The sequence below is a fragment of the Anser cygnoides genome, chromosome 2, assembly GCF_040182565.1.
Source record: "Anser cygnoides isolate HZ-2024a breed goose chromosome 2, Taihu_goose_T2T_genome, whole genome shotgun sequence".
Taxonomy (NCBI): Eukaryota; Metazoa; Chordata; class Aves; order Anseriformes; family Anatidae; genus Anser; species Anser cygnoides.
The window spans coordinates 45,223,057-45,239,993 of record NC_089874.1 but is presented as its reverse complement, the minus strand read 5'-3'; the positions used below and the strand labels follow the sequence as shown (position 1 = coordinate 45,239,993).

At 43.3% G+C, this 16,937-nt stretch overlaps 1 protein-coding gene across 2 annotated transcripts in view; it reads right to left on the bottom strand.

Annotated features, from left to right (window-relative positions):
• The window catches only part of SH3BP5 (SH3 domain binding protein 5), a 48,582-nt gene extending 31,901 nt beyond the window's left edge, over positions 1–16,681 (bottom strand). Inside the window, exons 1-3 of one of the 2 annotated variants that reach the window (XM_048077984.2) lie at positions 16,418–16,681; positions 14,790–14,852; positions 5,171–5,299 (exon numbers count right to left, since the gene is read on the bottom strand). In XM_048077984.2, the coding sequence (XP_047933941.2) occupies positions 5,171–5,299; positions 14,790–14,852; positions 16,418–16,531 (306 nt within the window). In that variant the 5' untranslated portion in view covers positions 16,532–16,681. Of the gene's footprint in view, positions 1–5,170; positions 5,300–14,789; positions 14,853–15,778; positions 15,860–16,417 lie in introns of those variants that run through there. The other variant, XM_066991971.1, reaches the window with a different exon arrangement.
• Between the last annotated feature and the right edge of the window lie 256 nt (positions 16,682–16,937).

Sequence of the window (16,937 nt, the reverse complement as noted above, 5' to 3'; positions counted from 1 at the left end):
GTTAGATTTGCAGAATCACTTGCTGCAGGATTCACCTGACAACTTTTAAATGGTTAAGCAACCAAAGACTAGATGTCTACACTCATTTAAGGAAGACGGATGCATTTCAGAAGGCTTTTCACATGCACCTGCCTCTCACCACTGACCACAGACATTGATTAAGGGCCTGAACGATTACCTTAGAGTCTAAATCCTTCCATAGATAAAGCTAATCAAGTTAAATCCTGCACTCTCACTCAGTCTACTAGTGTCCACTATAACCTTCTGATCCTACTGGTGAAATCCAACCGAAATCCACATCAGAAAGACAAAATAATTGCTCAGCAGTAACTGGGTTCCCCTAAGTTTTGTGAAGACAGGCAGAATAGAGACCCAGGGTCCAAATATCTGAAAGCTCACCCTTAATTCTTTACCTTGTCAGCTGACTTCTTTAAACAGATGTATCGATCCAATATGAAATATGAGAGAAAGATTATCAGTGAAGTGAGGGGAAGGAGCAGTACTGTAAACAAAGTGGTAGAGAGCACAGTGGCTGTCCCTGCTGAGCACAATCTATTTGTCCATCAACTGCGTTTAATCCCAGGTACACCTAGGCATCAGCAGTGAAGACATTGTTGTACAGTGATGCCAGCATGTTTTTCCAAGCCTTTTGTGACAAAAGAGTGCTTTTCAAGAAAGTATGCCAACAAGATGAAAGGCGGAATTAGTTGTAAAGCTAAATCAGGGAAGGTCACCCAAGAGGAAGGAAGATGAGTACACCCTTTCAATGTATCGCTCTCCGAACACTTGTTACAGATGGGTCCCTCAGTGAGTGACACATATACATATGACCCAGCATAGATCTTTCATCTCTTTTTGCCTCAAGCAAGCTTTTCAATGCTCTTTTGTAAAAGCTAGACAGGGCAGGGGGTGGGGGGGGGGAATACCACAAAGCAAAAACGTGTTCCTCCCAAAACAGGCTCAGTACTAAAGCTGAGCAAAGCATCCGCACCTACTCCCACTCTGAGACAGTACTAGGGACTGAAACATAACTTCTCACTCTGTAAAAAGAGCTCAGTAACAGAAGATAAGCTTCATGAAAAGCAACACTCCCAGGGCTTTTATTATGGTAAGGGTCACTACAGATGCATAGATTTTTGTACTTGTAGGGGTGGGGGAATACATTTTTATCCGACTTTTTTTCCCCCATCAGAAGCAAAGCAGGAAAGTCAAGTTCTCCTCTTCGGTTTGTCCCTGGGTTCCCAAGTGATGACGTACGGATAACAATGTTTTAATGGCACCTTTCACCCTGAAGTGCTTTTACTGCCCTTAATGAACTCAGCTTCACAGCAGTTTGACAGCTCCATTTTATACAGAAAGAGAAAAATGAAGTAATATATTTAAGCCATGCAGCAACACAAGATCAACTCTGAACAGCCCGATGACTTACACAACAGACCACACTTATTTTAGCACAGCATCCTGTCCCAGTGCATGATACCACTGGTGAGGTAACACACTTCTCAAACTCTTACCACATGCTCAGACACTACTGCATAGGAGTTTTCCAGACCCAACCCTGCAAAATGCTAAGTCAACTGTGGCTTAAGACACTCCTAGCCTCAGAGGCTCAAGATGTACACTTGTTTACATTATTAATGTTTTCTGGCAATGTCACCCTTCTTCCCCATTACATTTGGGGAGAAGAGAGGCCAATTTTCAGACTAGTCACATCGGGAAGCAGGACCCTATGGGTCCCTTCCAACTCAGGATATTCTATGATTCCATTGAACATGAGCATTAAAGCTTAAGTCAAAGAACAACCTTAAAAAGAAAATATGCCAAATGCAAAAAAGTCCTTGCAGTAGAACAATAAAATTTGATTAAACAACTAATTTGGATCAAAATGCTCTGAAACAGTAGGGTACCCCTGTAGTCAACACAAAAGACCCAACCCACTGTGATACCAAATGAGGAATCACAACAAAGTTGTCTTTGGAGAAGTTGCATGAAATCTTCAGGGTCGAAAGCATTAACTCGCTCTTGCTTCAGCCTCAGCAAAAGCTGAATATTAATGCTTTTGTGCCAACAGACAGCATCCTGATTCCCTGTGCCTCCGCTTCGGAGGACAAAGCACTCGAATGGTAACACTAAGGGCCCATTGTTCTGTTAGAGCAAAGTTCCACCCCGATACAGACCAAGCTGAAATTCTCTTGGCGTATGTTACACAAACAAGATGCTACAGGACTCTTGCATGGGAGAACTAATTTGTTTTGAATTCCCCATCTCCTGCCAACACAGGATTGCACAAGATGGGGATAAGGGTGAAGAGACGAAAGGACTCACGATCCTGAAGCTTCTCCAGGGAGTACTTGACTCGAGGACTTTTTTTTGCTGACCCCACATCAGTGCCCTTGTACCATTTTAATGTGTTTTATTTTAATAGCTTAAATAATATTTCCAGAAGAGAATCATGTTGGTGCCATGAGAAAGCAACCTCCTTGGTTTCACTAAATACAGCTTTTATCAGATAACTTGCCCTACAACTGGCATCTTAAATGCAAGTAACTCTGGACAACTCCTGCTTTTATGTCAAACTAGGTTTCTTTAATTATGCAGTTCTTTGTTCCCAGAAGACTTCAATTTACAGGCCTTATTTTTACCTCCCTTTACTGAGAACAACAAACAAAAATTTACACTTCCCTTTCTCTTACAAGCACAGCAATGCATTTTATCCCTTATTGTTTAATTAAAGCTCTTCCAGCTACACAGAACCTTTTGTCTGTGCTTTCAGAAGTAGCCTAATGGCTCTGAAATAGCTGTAAAGACAGCAGGTAGAAAAGAAACTTCATAAGCTACGTGTTTTTCTAAACTTGAATGGAATGATATCAAGCTATTCTCATGATTTCTTCACAATTTTAGGAATCAAAGTGTAACAGAAAGACGTCAGGCCTCCATCTAAACATACTAATATTCTGGTACTTTCATTTCATATCCCCACCCAATTTGCTCCCAAATAAACTGAATTTTCCTAGACTAAATGAAGACTACAAAAACTCTTTGGGCAGATGCCTTACTGACAATTACTGTACCAACCTTCCCAATCTCCCCATTTCCAGACAGATGCTCTGTTCACTGTCCTTCAACACTAACACTCCTCTTTGCCCTCATATTTTGTATTTCAAGATTTTATTAGACAAGGAACCAAAGGGAAATCAGAGGTGATCTTTCAGCTCTTTCTCCTGAGCAGATACAAAGAGAGAACTCTGTTCCCTGGCTGGCTCCATAACACAAAATGCAGAAAAGTCAAATGAATGGCAGGAAGGGGGAAAAAAACAAAACAAAACAAAAAAAAACAACACTAATAGGGTAAGCTGTCAAGTATCACAGAATTAAAAATAAATCTGTAGAAAATTAGCAGATCAAGGATAAGTAGCATTTAAACCTAGCTAATGACAAAATGAATTAGGAGAAAAATTGGAGAAAAATATGTTATTCTCTAACAAGCTCAAGGCAAGTGTAGTGATTTTGCAAGTCTCAGGACTTGAAGCTGTTTCAGTTTTTTAATGCTCTCATAAAGCACCTTTGAACTAGTATGACCAAATGGATCTCAGAAGCAGCAAAGATGTAGGAATAAGAAATTTCACTTTTAGGACAATCTCCTGCCAACTTCAGGACAGATGACAAAGTTCACTGCTCTCAGTGACTGATGTTACAAACCCCAAAGTCATCTGATTTTTTGGTACTGCAGACTATGGATTTCTACCATTGACTTTTACAAGTATAACTCCTGAAGTCCTATGCATTCTGTACCTTACATAGCTATTTATGGTTTAAAAAAGTATGAGATCATATGTGAGGCAGGGTCAGTTGTGTTTTTTTTTTAAACATTGTACATACTAATTAACACAATATAAACAATCAGCTCCTTGTTCTTATTTCATTACCAACTTCCTCTCTTTCTCCACCTCACTTCTGCTGGTTTATCCCTACCACAGGCACTAGGCCCTGTGAGCAGGGACTGCTTTCAGAACAGTTACAGATGAGCAGTAGATAGCACGCTTTCTTTGGAAGCGGTTTACTTTTTACTACGCTTTCACTAGCCTCAAGGATTAAGTCCAATAATTCCCCCACATCATCTTCACTGCCTGAGACAACAGCTCCAAATAAATGCTGTGCAATTTAAAGGACAAGCATAGTCCCTATTTTCTTGTGTGACACACCTCATCGGCCCAATTCCTGCTTCATCAGCTTTCAAAGCAACAAAGCCTGCATTCACACCTCACTTTTCTGTGCCCTGCTCTGAGGATGTATTCTTTTCCCTTCCCCTTCTTCTATTACCTGGTGAGTTTACTTTCTGCCTCCTGGTGTACACCAACACTACTTCTCTCACCTCTCAACCTCATCCCCTACTTATTTTTATAAACAAAATCATCCTCCTGTCTTTTTTTTTTTTTTTAAAAAAAACACCTTTCACAAGTTGCCCCACCTCTCTTTCACTCTTCCCACGAACACAATCACATCCTGGTTACCCAGCTACCGATTACAACACACACGTCCTTCCAGCTGAGCACAGAAGCAGCAACCCCAGGCAACACTTCCCCCTACTTCTGCCCTCCCTGACATGGGAGAAAACAGCAGTAGCACTCGAGGGCAGCCTCCCCCTTTAAGAAATAAAACATGAAAAAGCCTCAGACACCAGCAGAACCCATCACAGATGACAAGCAGAAGCACTCCCTAAGCCACCATGTGTTCAACTCTCAGCTACTTCATCCTTCAGGTGAGAAGCTGCCTGACATCTCACAAACTTCCCGTTGAAGCCTTTTAACTGCTCAGCATTTTGTTTTAAGGAAAAGTAGCCACACAGGGTCTACACTATATTTTTCAAACAATTACAACTGTTGATAGGACAGAGCAAGGCTCTGAAAGGCCATTCGTAATGAGGAGAGAACAGAACAAGCTTTCTGCTATTCATAGTTCACGTCTGTTGTAGCTGTCCGTGGACTGAAGAATATATGCAGCTGTGACTGTAAAGAAACACACTTTGCCATCGATTCACATGGCCAACATGCAACTCAAGACATGGACAGTGTCAGCCGAGTACATACACTTGGGACGTTATTAATAGCAGGGAAGCGATGCAATCAATATGTGCTCTCTAGCATAAGCTTATAAGGCAGAAAGTTCTCACCTGCCTGGCCACCCTCCGAGCTTCCCAGTAAGGTTTCGAGTCTTCTACAGCTTTCCCAATCTTCTTTACCAGTTCATCCAGTTTTACCGTTGCTTCGACCAGCACGGAGCGGAACTTCTGGCGTGCATCCTTCAAAACGTTGCAGAGCAGGAGAAAGGAAAGAAAGGACAAAGACAGATTAGAACTTTAAACTTTATTTCTACCCATTTGCCGTACCTCCAGGATGTTCTTCAGACTCACCCATGAGCTGACACATTCAAAACAGTTACTGTCATGTGGGCTAAGCCAGAATTCTTCACTAGAGGTAATAATGGGAACCCCGAACTGCATCTGAAAGCTAGCATCCTGGACATCAAATGTCTGTCTTCCAGAGAGAGACAGCTTCTATACAAAGCCTGCAATAGCCTGTGCTAGTTGTAACCTCTGGCAGGACTTCTCAGAGAGGAATAGCTAGTAAATGACTCGGTGGGGGAGCAAATCACAGCGTTACAACTTCTGAGAGACAGTTAAATGGCAAAGACATCTCATCTACTGCATTGTCTCATAGTTCAGGATTGTTCAGGAGCATGCATAATGTTCACAGAAATTCGAGTCTGTCCTCACACTTTCCAGAGAAACCTTACCAGAAGTCTCCCTGTAACTGCTTTACAAATTTTGAAAGTTAGTATTTACTAAGGATTTTCAACATAATTTCCAGAATCCTTCTCACTGAGCCTCTCCTTTCAGTAAGAGGAACTGGGCTGGCAGGCAGGCCTAATCCCACAGCAAACTGGTACTCGGATGGAACCAGCACCTCTTAATCTCAGCATGTGTCCCACCTCTAGCAGCATCCCCCAGCAGAGACACCATTTCACAGCACAGATGAGGATGGACAGGATTTGCTTTCTGCAGGAGGAAGAACTGGACACATCCCACGTGGCAGTGGGACATTTTCAAGTGGGCTCCTCTTTCTGGTTTACAAATGCACCCTACTTACTTCAAGAGCAGCAAAAGCTTTCAGCTTTTCATTGCAGAAAGATTTTCTAGCATCAAAGCACATCTTTTCAGCTATAGTTTGTATCAATGGATAAGGACTTCTACTTTCCGTTTATTATTTATTACATTTATGAAAAGCAAATTCCAGCTACTTCCAAACTAGATGAGTTGCCCTTTTTATGTAATTACCTTTTCTGCTCTACTGCAACTTCCATACCCTCAAGCAGAGCGATCCTGATTTCCATCTCAGCATCCAGCACAAACTAAATCAATGGAATTGTTGCAGAGGGATGCAAATACAGGCTGGGACCTGGCCCAGAATTTAAGGAGACCAAGATGAAGGGCCATGTGAGCTCTTGACAAGCCTTGTAATTCTAATTAGAGAGCAGGATTTAGGCAGACTGCTGGAGTGACATGTTGATAAATCAGGAAGCAGCTGGCTTGAAGAAGTGCTCTAATTCAGAAGGCTTTTGTCATTACTGCTGAGGATTTCTAGAATGCACAACTGTTTATTCAGTGGAAGAACTAAAATACATTGGAGCCTACTACTTTGCTCACAGAAGCAGAAAAAACTGCAACAATACATTAGTTTTACAGAAAAAGAAACATCCTTCAGTAAAAGCTGCTTTCATTCCATTTTAGTCTTCTCTAAAACCTTAGTCAGCATCAGTAGTATTTTTTTCAGTGTAAATAGCTTTGTTTTCTTAAAGTGCTCCAAATTATTCTAAGAAAATACTTAAATGGGTGGCAGGGCCAAAATGGAGAATTAAATGCACTTTAACTTACTGTTGACTGGATTGGAGTTATTAAACTAAAATAGTTTGAAAGATACGCTTCATACTATCACTAAGAAACAACATCTACCAAGTCAATGAGTTTCTTAATGAGAAAAGTTAGATACCTCCATTAAAGTACTGGATGACACACGGTTCACTGCTCAACATGAATTTCACAAGAAACTGAAACAAGACTGCAAGCATGATGACTATATTGCAAGAAAAATGTTAAGTACTGAAATATATTTAACAAGAAATCATTTTCCTATAAATGCCTAAATAATATTTAAAAATTTATTTCTACACAAATGTACCTAAAACTTAGGTTTTCAGTTTGTGAAAGCTGTGTATTTGGATACCAGTTGTGGAAAGTGAATAATTAGAGAGAAACAGAGATATATGCAGTGATTTACCAAAAAAATCAGTTTCCATGTCTGCAAGATAAGCACTTGGAACAAAGAGACCTGTCAACAGCAACAGTGTGTTATCACTAACAAATCTGAGCTTAGAGACCTACCCCAAAATTATTCATGTAATTACATCTACACTTAACCAACGTGAAAAAGACTTATCCAAAAGAAAAACAGCAAATAAAACCCCAAAAATACCCAGTAGAGAGCAGTCTCACAGGAACATCCGGATCCATGAATCTCCCACCAACTGAGTGGAAGCGCATACAAATTACTAAACTGTAATTAATCCTCTAACAGGCACCTGAGGCACAGGTCTTGTAAACGCTTAAGCACGTGTTAATCCATGGACACAGCCCCACCTAACAGGATGCCTAGTTACACACAACGGGGAGTTTCAGCTGAAGAACACACTGGAGCAAACCTACAGTTCTTATTTCCTCCCCAGAGGTGCCAGTTTCCTATTTTGGAGCTTCACACAGGGTCTACCACCCTCATTTTTTCCCATGGAGAAGAATAATGAGTAACAAAATGCCCCAGGAACTTTACATCCATGTCATCCACTACACGACGTATTTAAAATGACATCTTTATTCCCAGGCTCCCGACTGCCACGAATACAAGTCTGCAGGCTCCGCCACCTTCTGCACAAGAGAAAAAGCAGATGCTGACGCTCTGCCTGGATCAGCCCCGCAGCCAAAGGCTTCCAGCCATCTCCTTCAGACACAGCGACCACGAGCAGAGGTCTCTGAGAAGTGGTGACACCAAACCCATGCCCTCTCCTCTCCTGCACTTCACGTGCTGCCCTTAAGCCCTAGCTACACCACAAGCGCAAACGGTTCCCACATCACAAACCCACACAGCGCGCCAGCCCTGCCACGTGTCACCAGAACACCTGTAAGAGTCGTCCCCCTTGGGACAGCACAAAACTCCCCTGGTGGACACCACCAGGGAGGTTTAAATAAGAAATACAGTTGCAGCAGCTATTTTTACTCTTGGTGTGAAACCAGGGGGGGGTCAGAAGTACCAAGGCTTCTGCACCACATGCAGCAGGAGCGTTGGGCTTGGTGCACCTACCACTGACGTGGCGGTCTGACTAACACAGGTGTTTGTCATGCACACAACTCCGGCAGGCACAGCACTTGGTGCATCATGTGAACAACTGCAATCTACTTCTCAACATCTTTTTCTAGTGGCTGCAAGAGCTCCACTTCCTTCCTGGAAATCCTTCACATTTTTCTCCCATGTGATTGATTTTACAAGTGCAGTTTTAGGGAGCATGCCAGACCTCTGTCCCTTAAATGCTTTTCCTGCAAGAAGGTGGAAAGAAACAAAAATTAATTTTTGCACTTAACACGCACCTGTTGAAGGATAAAGCATGCTTGTTTTTCCTTTCTGATTAGTGATGGTGTTGAGCTGGTGTTAGATGCCAGATGACAAGCAAATCACCATCTCTGCCCATCAAAGGAAATACATATTCTCAAACAATTTTCTTTTTAAAATGAACTTACTACATCAACTGTGTATGAAGCATCTTAGCACCAAGTGCATCTTAATTTCATTTACAATGGTTGTCCTCTGATCTTCCTGACGATCTGGTGTGCAGAATCTCTGACAAACCGTTCAATCAGCTTGGGAGGTGCCTGGGAAATGAGATTGCTGCCTGAAAGACAGGCTTCATCTGTTCCCAAGAGGGAGGCAGCATTCACCCCTGCCTTCCTCCGCCACAGAGGCCTACCAGCTGCGAAACCTCTCTTCCAGGTTACAGCTGCGTCAGGATCAACAACCTGCAGGTGCGAGGAGCAGGTAGGCTGCCCAGCTACACACAGAGCAGGTGCAGGTGTGCATGTGCTCAGAGAGCTACCCCAGAGCATTGAATACTGACATTTTGAACATCCATTTGGCACTCAAGCAGTTCAGATAAAGCAGATGGACAACCAAGCCTTAATAACAAAGTGCAAGGAAAGGGCTATGTAACATAGCACTTAATTCTGAAGCATGGGGGGGGGGGGGGGGGGGGGAACTATTTCTTTCTATGCATCTATTAATCTGCCGTTTACGAACAATATAAATCAGTATATGGAAGTTGTTTTAACCTCCTGCTTGCAGACAGTTAGAGACTACAAATACAATCTGATTTTTTTGCCTTTTAGTCCTCTTAGAAAAAGGCCAAGGGAGGCAAGCAGGGAGAGGAACTGGGTGCTCCTTCCAACGCACATTTCTCTGCTGAACTCCTCCTTCCTTCAGCCAGAAACCCATTTCTGCTTCAAGGCTGTGAATCAAGTAAAGCCCTTTGACTCAGGTGACAAAATCTTTCCAGAGTCAGAGTGGAGGAAGAAGCCTTTCCTTACTCATCCACAGACGAAAGCAAAAGGCAAAACAACAAAAGCAATGCACAGTCCACGTGCAGGAGCCATTTCCTAAGGAAACAAGGGAATTATAGACATGGAAAGAGCGGCTATTGCCGGACAAATCCATCACGCATGTATATCACACTGCAAAAGACAGCAAGAAAAACAGCTATGGAGCTGCTCCTCCCTTTTCTGTGCACTCTTCTCTGGGACACTGGAAAATGCTGCACGGGGCTGCTGATAAGGCAGCGGATGTTTCTACAGATAAGTTTCCCCAGCCTGAGCAGGCGTGGTCAGAAGGAGATTCCTGTCACTGACAGGCCATTCTTCTAGAACTTGGAAGGCTGAGGATTTTTTTTAAAAAATACTTAAAATTCATATGTGGAACATGGTCAAAATCTCGAGCTTTACCATGAGAAAACAAGTACATTGAGGAGGAAATCAATAAAAAGACCCTTTCCCTTTTGAGAGGAGTTCAAATGCTGACAAGGCTCACAAGGGAAGGAGCACCACAGCAGATACAACCCTGTCCTGTGACTCTATTCAACACCAACCCAGAGTAACCTTTAGGGTAAACCCAGGCCTAAAATTAGCACTAAGCCCTGGAGATCAGGGCCAGAGGATCTAGGCAAGCATACAAGAAGGATCCTAACCAAACCCTACTTCCAACAAGCGTGGCTGAATCTAGTTTTCATGTGCAATCGCCACCTCTCAACAAACATTGGCAAGCTTGCAGCTCCAGCAGCACAAAAGCTCTCTCTAACATAAACCACACTTCGAGATTGCTGGGATTCCAGTGGTAGTTTTAATGGTATGTGCAGTATTTTTCTCCCCACGATGCTGCCAGAGGGTCCCTCGATGAATCTGCTACATCTGAATTGCACTTTCAAGAGGTGGTCAAAGGCACGGATGAGTTAACAAATGTGCATGACTCACCCACCCAGCTAAGTACATTTGCAACTTCTGATGGAGACACGCTTCCAGTACACAAGAAAAAAGCCCCAATAGTAAAGCACAGCTCTAACGTGCATTTAGTCAAAACGTACTCACATCTCCACTGCAAGATGTTTCCCGCATCTCTTCCCAGAGGCTTGAAACAAACAGGGACGTTAGGAAAGCCAAGTGTTAAAGCCCCTGGAGGACCTTTATCATCGTTTTGCTGTGTCAGTAATGCTCAGAGTTGCACTTAGTATGAGCAGTGTTAAGGATTTTAAATGAAGCCTAATCAAAGATCCATTAACAGGCAATACATTAATGCAACATATAACTACCAGCCGCTCAGTGCCCTTTATCAGGGCCACGTGTCCTGAAGAGGCTGTGAGCATCGTCAGGGCAGGATAATTCTCCAGGGTTTAGTGGGATAGGTCAAAAGAGCAAAGAACGAGTAATTATATCAACTAAAGAACAGATACAGCCAACTTCAGCATATCTACTCAACACATTCCACACATGTAAAACCACACCTTTCGCATGGTGGTTTGGGTGCAAAATTTCTTTTTTTTTTTTTTTTTTTTTAAAAAAAGGCAGACTGGTCAACTTAAAAGAGGATTCCTCATTTTATCACCTCTGTGATCAAGCCAACTTCAATACATCATCAAAACCCTGACATGCCCGCAGCTACACTAGGAGAACACAATATCAAAATCCTAGAAGGATCTACTGATTTTAGCACCTTAACATTTCTAGTGGGTAAACATTACCATTCTGCAAGTGTAGAACTGAGGCACAGGCTTTAAAAACATTTAATACCTACAGCTTTTTTGCAGTTAATGGAAACCAGAGAGAGTGGACACATGCAGCAGCCCAGTTCAGAGCAACTCGTGCAAGGCTACAGAAGTCCAAAACAGTCCCACAGAAAGAAGATGCCACAAGGCTTCTCTTCCTGCTGATCAGGGAGTACACCAAATCACAAAAACCATCATAGTTCATTGTTTTTTTCCCCTAAACTTCCTTCAAAGACATGAACCTTCCACTCAAATGCTCCAGTTGCTTTTTCAGATTATTCAGGAAATATTCCGCAGTGGGAATGAATGGACCACAAAGTAATACCACAAGACGTTGTATGCCGGCTTCCTGTAATATAAATAGCCTAATGATATTGTGTTCCCATTAAAGTCAACTATGATCAGGTATTATTTGCTTCATATTTTCAATAATGGAATGGAATAAGATAGATATATCTCCATTGTTTGGTAGAAGAAAAATAAGCAGAACTTCTAACGAAACATCTTGCAATAGCAACACCACCACAAACTAGGAATGGGCAACAAGAGGGTCACAAAGCTGCTAGTAGCAGTCAAAACAACAAATCTTCAAAGCCAAACTTGGTGTGGCTCTCCCAAAAGACCATGTTCTCAAGCAGCATTCAAGGACTTAAGTCTTTGAAACAGAGCAATCCCGATTCTGAATGCCCCCTTCCAAGCTCTGGATTTATCCTATAAAGCTGCTTGGCAGAGCTCTCTTTTTTTGTCTGGAATGAACATGTGGGATTTTTTATTGTTATATCATAGGGGGAGGGATAAAAAAATATTTCCTCTAGAAATGTTCTGAGTCTATTTAAAATGCATTTATCAGGATGTATATAAATTTAGACCTTACATCACCCAACTGCATTTGTCCTCGAAATTAAAGCAGATCAAAAGCAACGCAAATCTTCCTGGATTAAAAATTATGCAGTTGCATGATGCTACAAACTGGCTTCAATCCAGTAAGATTTTGGATGAAAAGTGAAAGGGAAACTTTCATGGAAACATACTGTTAATGGGATCTTAAATTTAATCCATCAAACATTGCTTACAGTAAGTACAATTCAGATCTGCAGTAAACATTTAATAACACAGAGGTAGAAAGCATCATGTAATTGTTCTCTGTGCTGACACCTAGTATTTCTTAGACTAAGTAAGGTAAACAATAACATAAAATCAAGCTGATGTGGAAACACTGCTATTTCATTTACAATGGCATATCCAAGGGCCTTTCAGCCTTTAGAGCTCAGCATGCGTCTCTCGCATAGTAGCTACAAATCTCCAGACTCTACAAACACTTGAACACATGAATAATTTCAATCAAGCAGTAAAATCCCATCTTCAAGTCACTGGGATTTACTTCATGAGTATGCATTTGCATTATTATTACTACCCTATCTGCTTCATAATATGTCCTCAGCGCAAGGTTATGACAAGATTAATGAAATCCAGGCAACTATCCATAGCACCATCTTTCAATTTCAGTACCTCAGCATGAAATAAGGAGATTGAAAAGACTTATCTATATTTAGATATATAGATATAAATATAGCTAGCACTGCTCCCGAGGAGACTCGGAGCCCATTTAATTGGGACTGTTTTGACTAAACAGATCCACTAGCATACTGTTTTTTTAAAGTTCACTCATAAAATTTAAATCAACGTAGTAACACAGAACGGTTTTCACAGCTGAAATATAGTTTAATTTTGCATAACAAATAGTCCTCCATTCCACTAAGCTTATTTGCCAATAAATTCATGATCTACATGCCAGAAAGCAGAGAAAATGGAAACAAGTAAAGAGAAGAAAACAGCCACGTGACGAGTTCAGGGAATGCTGCATCCTGCCCAATGGAACAGAACAGTTCAGTTGGAAGGGACCTTCAAAGATCATCGAGTCCAACCGCCTGACCACTTCAGGGCTAACCAAGAGTTAAAGCATGTTGTTGAGGACATTGTCCAAATGCCTCTTGAACACAGACAGGCTTGGGACACCAACCACCTGGCTAGGCAGCCTGTTCCAGCGTTTGACCAGCCTCACAGTAAAGAAATTTTTTCTCATGTCTAGTCTGAACCTCCCCTGGCACAGCTTTGTGCCATTCCTTCACGTCCTGATCTCAGTGACCAGGGAGCAGAGACCAGCACCCACCTCTGCTTCATCTCCTCAGGGAAGCCACGGAGAGCCATGAGGTTTCCTCTTGGCCTCCTCTTCTCCAGACTGGAGAACTCAAGTGTCCACAGGACATGCCTTCCAGCCCATTTACCAGCTTTGTTGTCTTCCTCCGGATACTTTCAAGTACCTTGACATCCTTTTTATACTGTGAAGCCCAGAACTGCATACAATATTCAAGGTGAGGCCAAGCCAGTGAACTGTCACACCACCAGCTTCCTAACTATTACCTATTCGCTGCTCTGCTTGGTGTGTACAGTGGCGTTACTCCAATAACTTCAAAATGTTCCAGGTACCCATCCCATGCTTCCCATCTCATGAAAATACACATATAAAGAAAGGAAAAAAAAAAAAAAGAAAAAAACCAAGACCTTGACATTTTTAGATAGAGAATAGATATATATAAAAGTGTACTTTTAGAGTATGTGCAATCTTGGCATGCTTTGATACAGCATTCAAAATATTATGTTATCAAAATTATTTAGGATCTAAAGTAGCATTTTATGCCAGTTCTCCTTTAACAACATATTCACCTTACACTTCCACAGGTTTTATCTTTTGTTTTGCAGTTAACAAAAGAAAACTTAGATGCTCAAGTATGCCAGTTAGTTCTGAGTTGGTATTAGATCAACAACACCAAGCCTTCCAGAATAATGACCAAGTGGCTCAAGAACTTACTATTGGATTTTTAAATGTCAAAAAAAAAAAAAAAAATACTTTTTCCCCTCCAAGTAGGAAATCTTTCCTTCAACATCTGAAGAAAAAAAAAAGGCAAAACCGACAAGCTTAAACAAAAAAAAGCACTCACACACAAAAGTGAGGAGATCCTGGCAGGTACTTGTATGCCAAAGATCTTTCAAACAAACTTTCACTGTCCATAATCACAAGAACACAAATCTAAAACAGTTACTTGTAAAAACAGAACTTGTCTAAGTTTAGTTTCAGAACCTAAAAATAGGGTTTGGCCGTGGGGGAGGTTGGGTGCTCCACTCACTGTCAGCATCCCTCTACCTTTCTCTTTCTGTTCCAGCTGTTATCTCAGTTTACAGCTTTGAAAATTACCAACAGTTCCTTGTAGCCAAATAACCAATCCAGATGACACAATTCAGGAGGGAACGTGCATAAAAATATTGTTCTATTGCTCACAAAACCCAACGTGCAGAGAAGGAAAATGCAAGGATGAATTCTCTACCTCCAGTTCCGTCTCTCTCCGATTGATATCATCTGTAGATTGATTCAATTTTTCAAGCTCGCCCTGGAAAGAAAGAAAGAAAATGTTAAACGTGTATTAAGAAACCTGGGGGGAAAAAAATGTTTCTGAGAATGGTCATTCAGCATCCCAACAGAAAGTTCACAAGGGCTGTGGCTTACATGCTTAATGAAAACAGGAAAACTTGAGACACTTAGAATAACTTTGCCGCTGGTCTTTTACTCTGCAGCTTACAAGAAAAATAATCAGAGAAGTTCTACAGTTTTATTTTAAGGTAGTACGTTTCCTGTTCTGGGCTATTCCTCACTAGAAAAAAATAAACATAAGGTACAATAACGTCTGTCCTGTCGATCAACATAGTGAGCATCTGCTAGTTTCCAGTGAGATACAACTCTCCCCCCCCCCCCCCCCAAAAAAATAAAAATAAAAATAGCATAACCTTAGTACTATCACAGTAGCTCCAGCAAAAGCACAGCATTCATGAGAAGAAACACATGAAAAGCATTTTACTCTGGATTTTGGCAAACCTTTCTATAATAAAACCAGTCAATGGGACGTATGATTGTGTTTACTTAGTCTGCCTTCGTGCCAACATTTTGATCTCTAACAGCAAAACCAAAGGTGTTAAATCCTTTGAATAAATATTTACTAGAGGTGGCGTTGGCATGAATGAAGTTACCGTAAAAACAAAGCTCGCAGTTAATGACTTTCTTACCACAGAAAGCAACCCTGGGGAGCGGATTCCAATAGCCTGAATTATTTCAGCAACACGTTGCTCCGTGCGAGATCCTACCCGCTTCGGCAGGGGTGTCTCACTAAAGAATTACCCGCTTTTCAACCAGGGAAGCGCTGAACCACGCAAACCCAACACCATAAAACCTGACGGGCGCCCGAGCTAGCGATCCCCCGCTCGGTCACAGCGACGTCCCCGGCTACGACCAGAGGGGGATTAACCCAACAGCGCAGCTTGCCTGTCCTCGGAGGTCGGATCTCGCCCCCAGCTCCCAGGATTTGGAAGGCACATTTGGAAGACACATCCCTGCACACCCACGTTTGCTGAGCCAGAAACGACCTGAGCTGCCTCCCGCTGCCAGGCGAGGAAAGCTCCCGTACTCGGAGGCAGGCACGGCACCCTATTTATTTTTTTATTTTTTTTTTAGCCAAACGCCAAAACCGGCGACCGGAGGGGTGCAGACGTAGGGCAGGTGGACACGGGCTGCCAGCGGAGGAACCTGGGGCCAAATTTAGGCCGGCAGAAGCTGAGGCGGCTCGGCCGCGGGCCTGGCTCCTCCGCCGAGCAGCCTCTGGTGAATCCTGCAAGCAGCGCTGGGGCAGAAAGGCTGACGGTGGAGGGAAGGAAAACGGGGTGGCTGTCTGTCCGTCTGTCTGTCCGTCCGTTCGTCCGTCAGCAACGGGTGCTTGCTTCGGGGATTGGGATTTGGGGTTCGGCCGTTCTGGAAGCGGGGCTGAGCAAAAAGGCGTTCGGGAAGGCACGCGCGGAGGGGAACCGCCGTCTGCCATTAAAGCCGCCTCTTAAAAAATAACAGAGAGGCCCGCAGCGTGCTCGCTCGCCTCCCCGCGCGGAGAGGGGACGAGCCCCCCTCCCTCACCTGGATGCGGGGGTCCACCTCTTCTTCCTCCTCCTCCTCCTCCTCCTCTTCCTCCTCCTCGGGCCGCGGGCCCTCCTCGGCGGCGCCGCGACCGCGCCTGGACCCCGGCTCCATGGCGGCGGCAACCGGCGGCGACAGCGACACCGACAGCGACGACACGGACAGCGACACGGCCACCGCCGCCGGGGCCACCTCGGCCCGGCCCCGCCTCCGGGAAACCCCTCCCCGGCCGCAGCCCCCGGCTCTTTGTGCGCTCGCCCCGCGAGGAGGAACTGCGGGCTGGCTTCCTTCCTTCTTCCCTTCCCTCCTCCCTCCCTCCCTCCTTCCTTCCCCCTCCTTCCTTCCTTCCTTCCCCCTCCTCTCCTCTTCTCCTCCTTTATTATTTTTTCCCCCTCTCCCCGCCCGGCACCCCCCAAACCCTCACAAGCCAAAGTGTTGGAACCGCAGGTGTGAGGGAACACCGCCTGCGCCTTGCAGATCCTTTCTCTTCTTAATTATTATTTTACTTTCAAAATAAGGG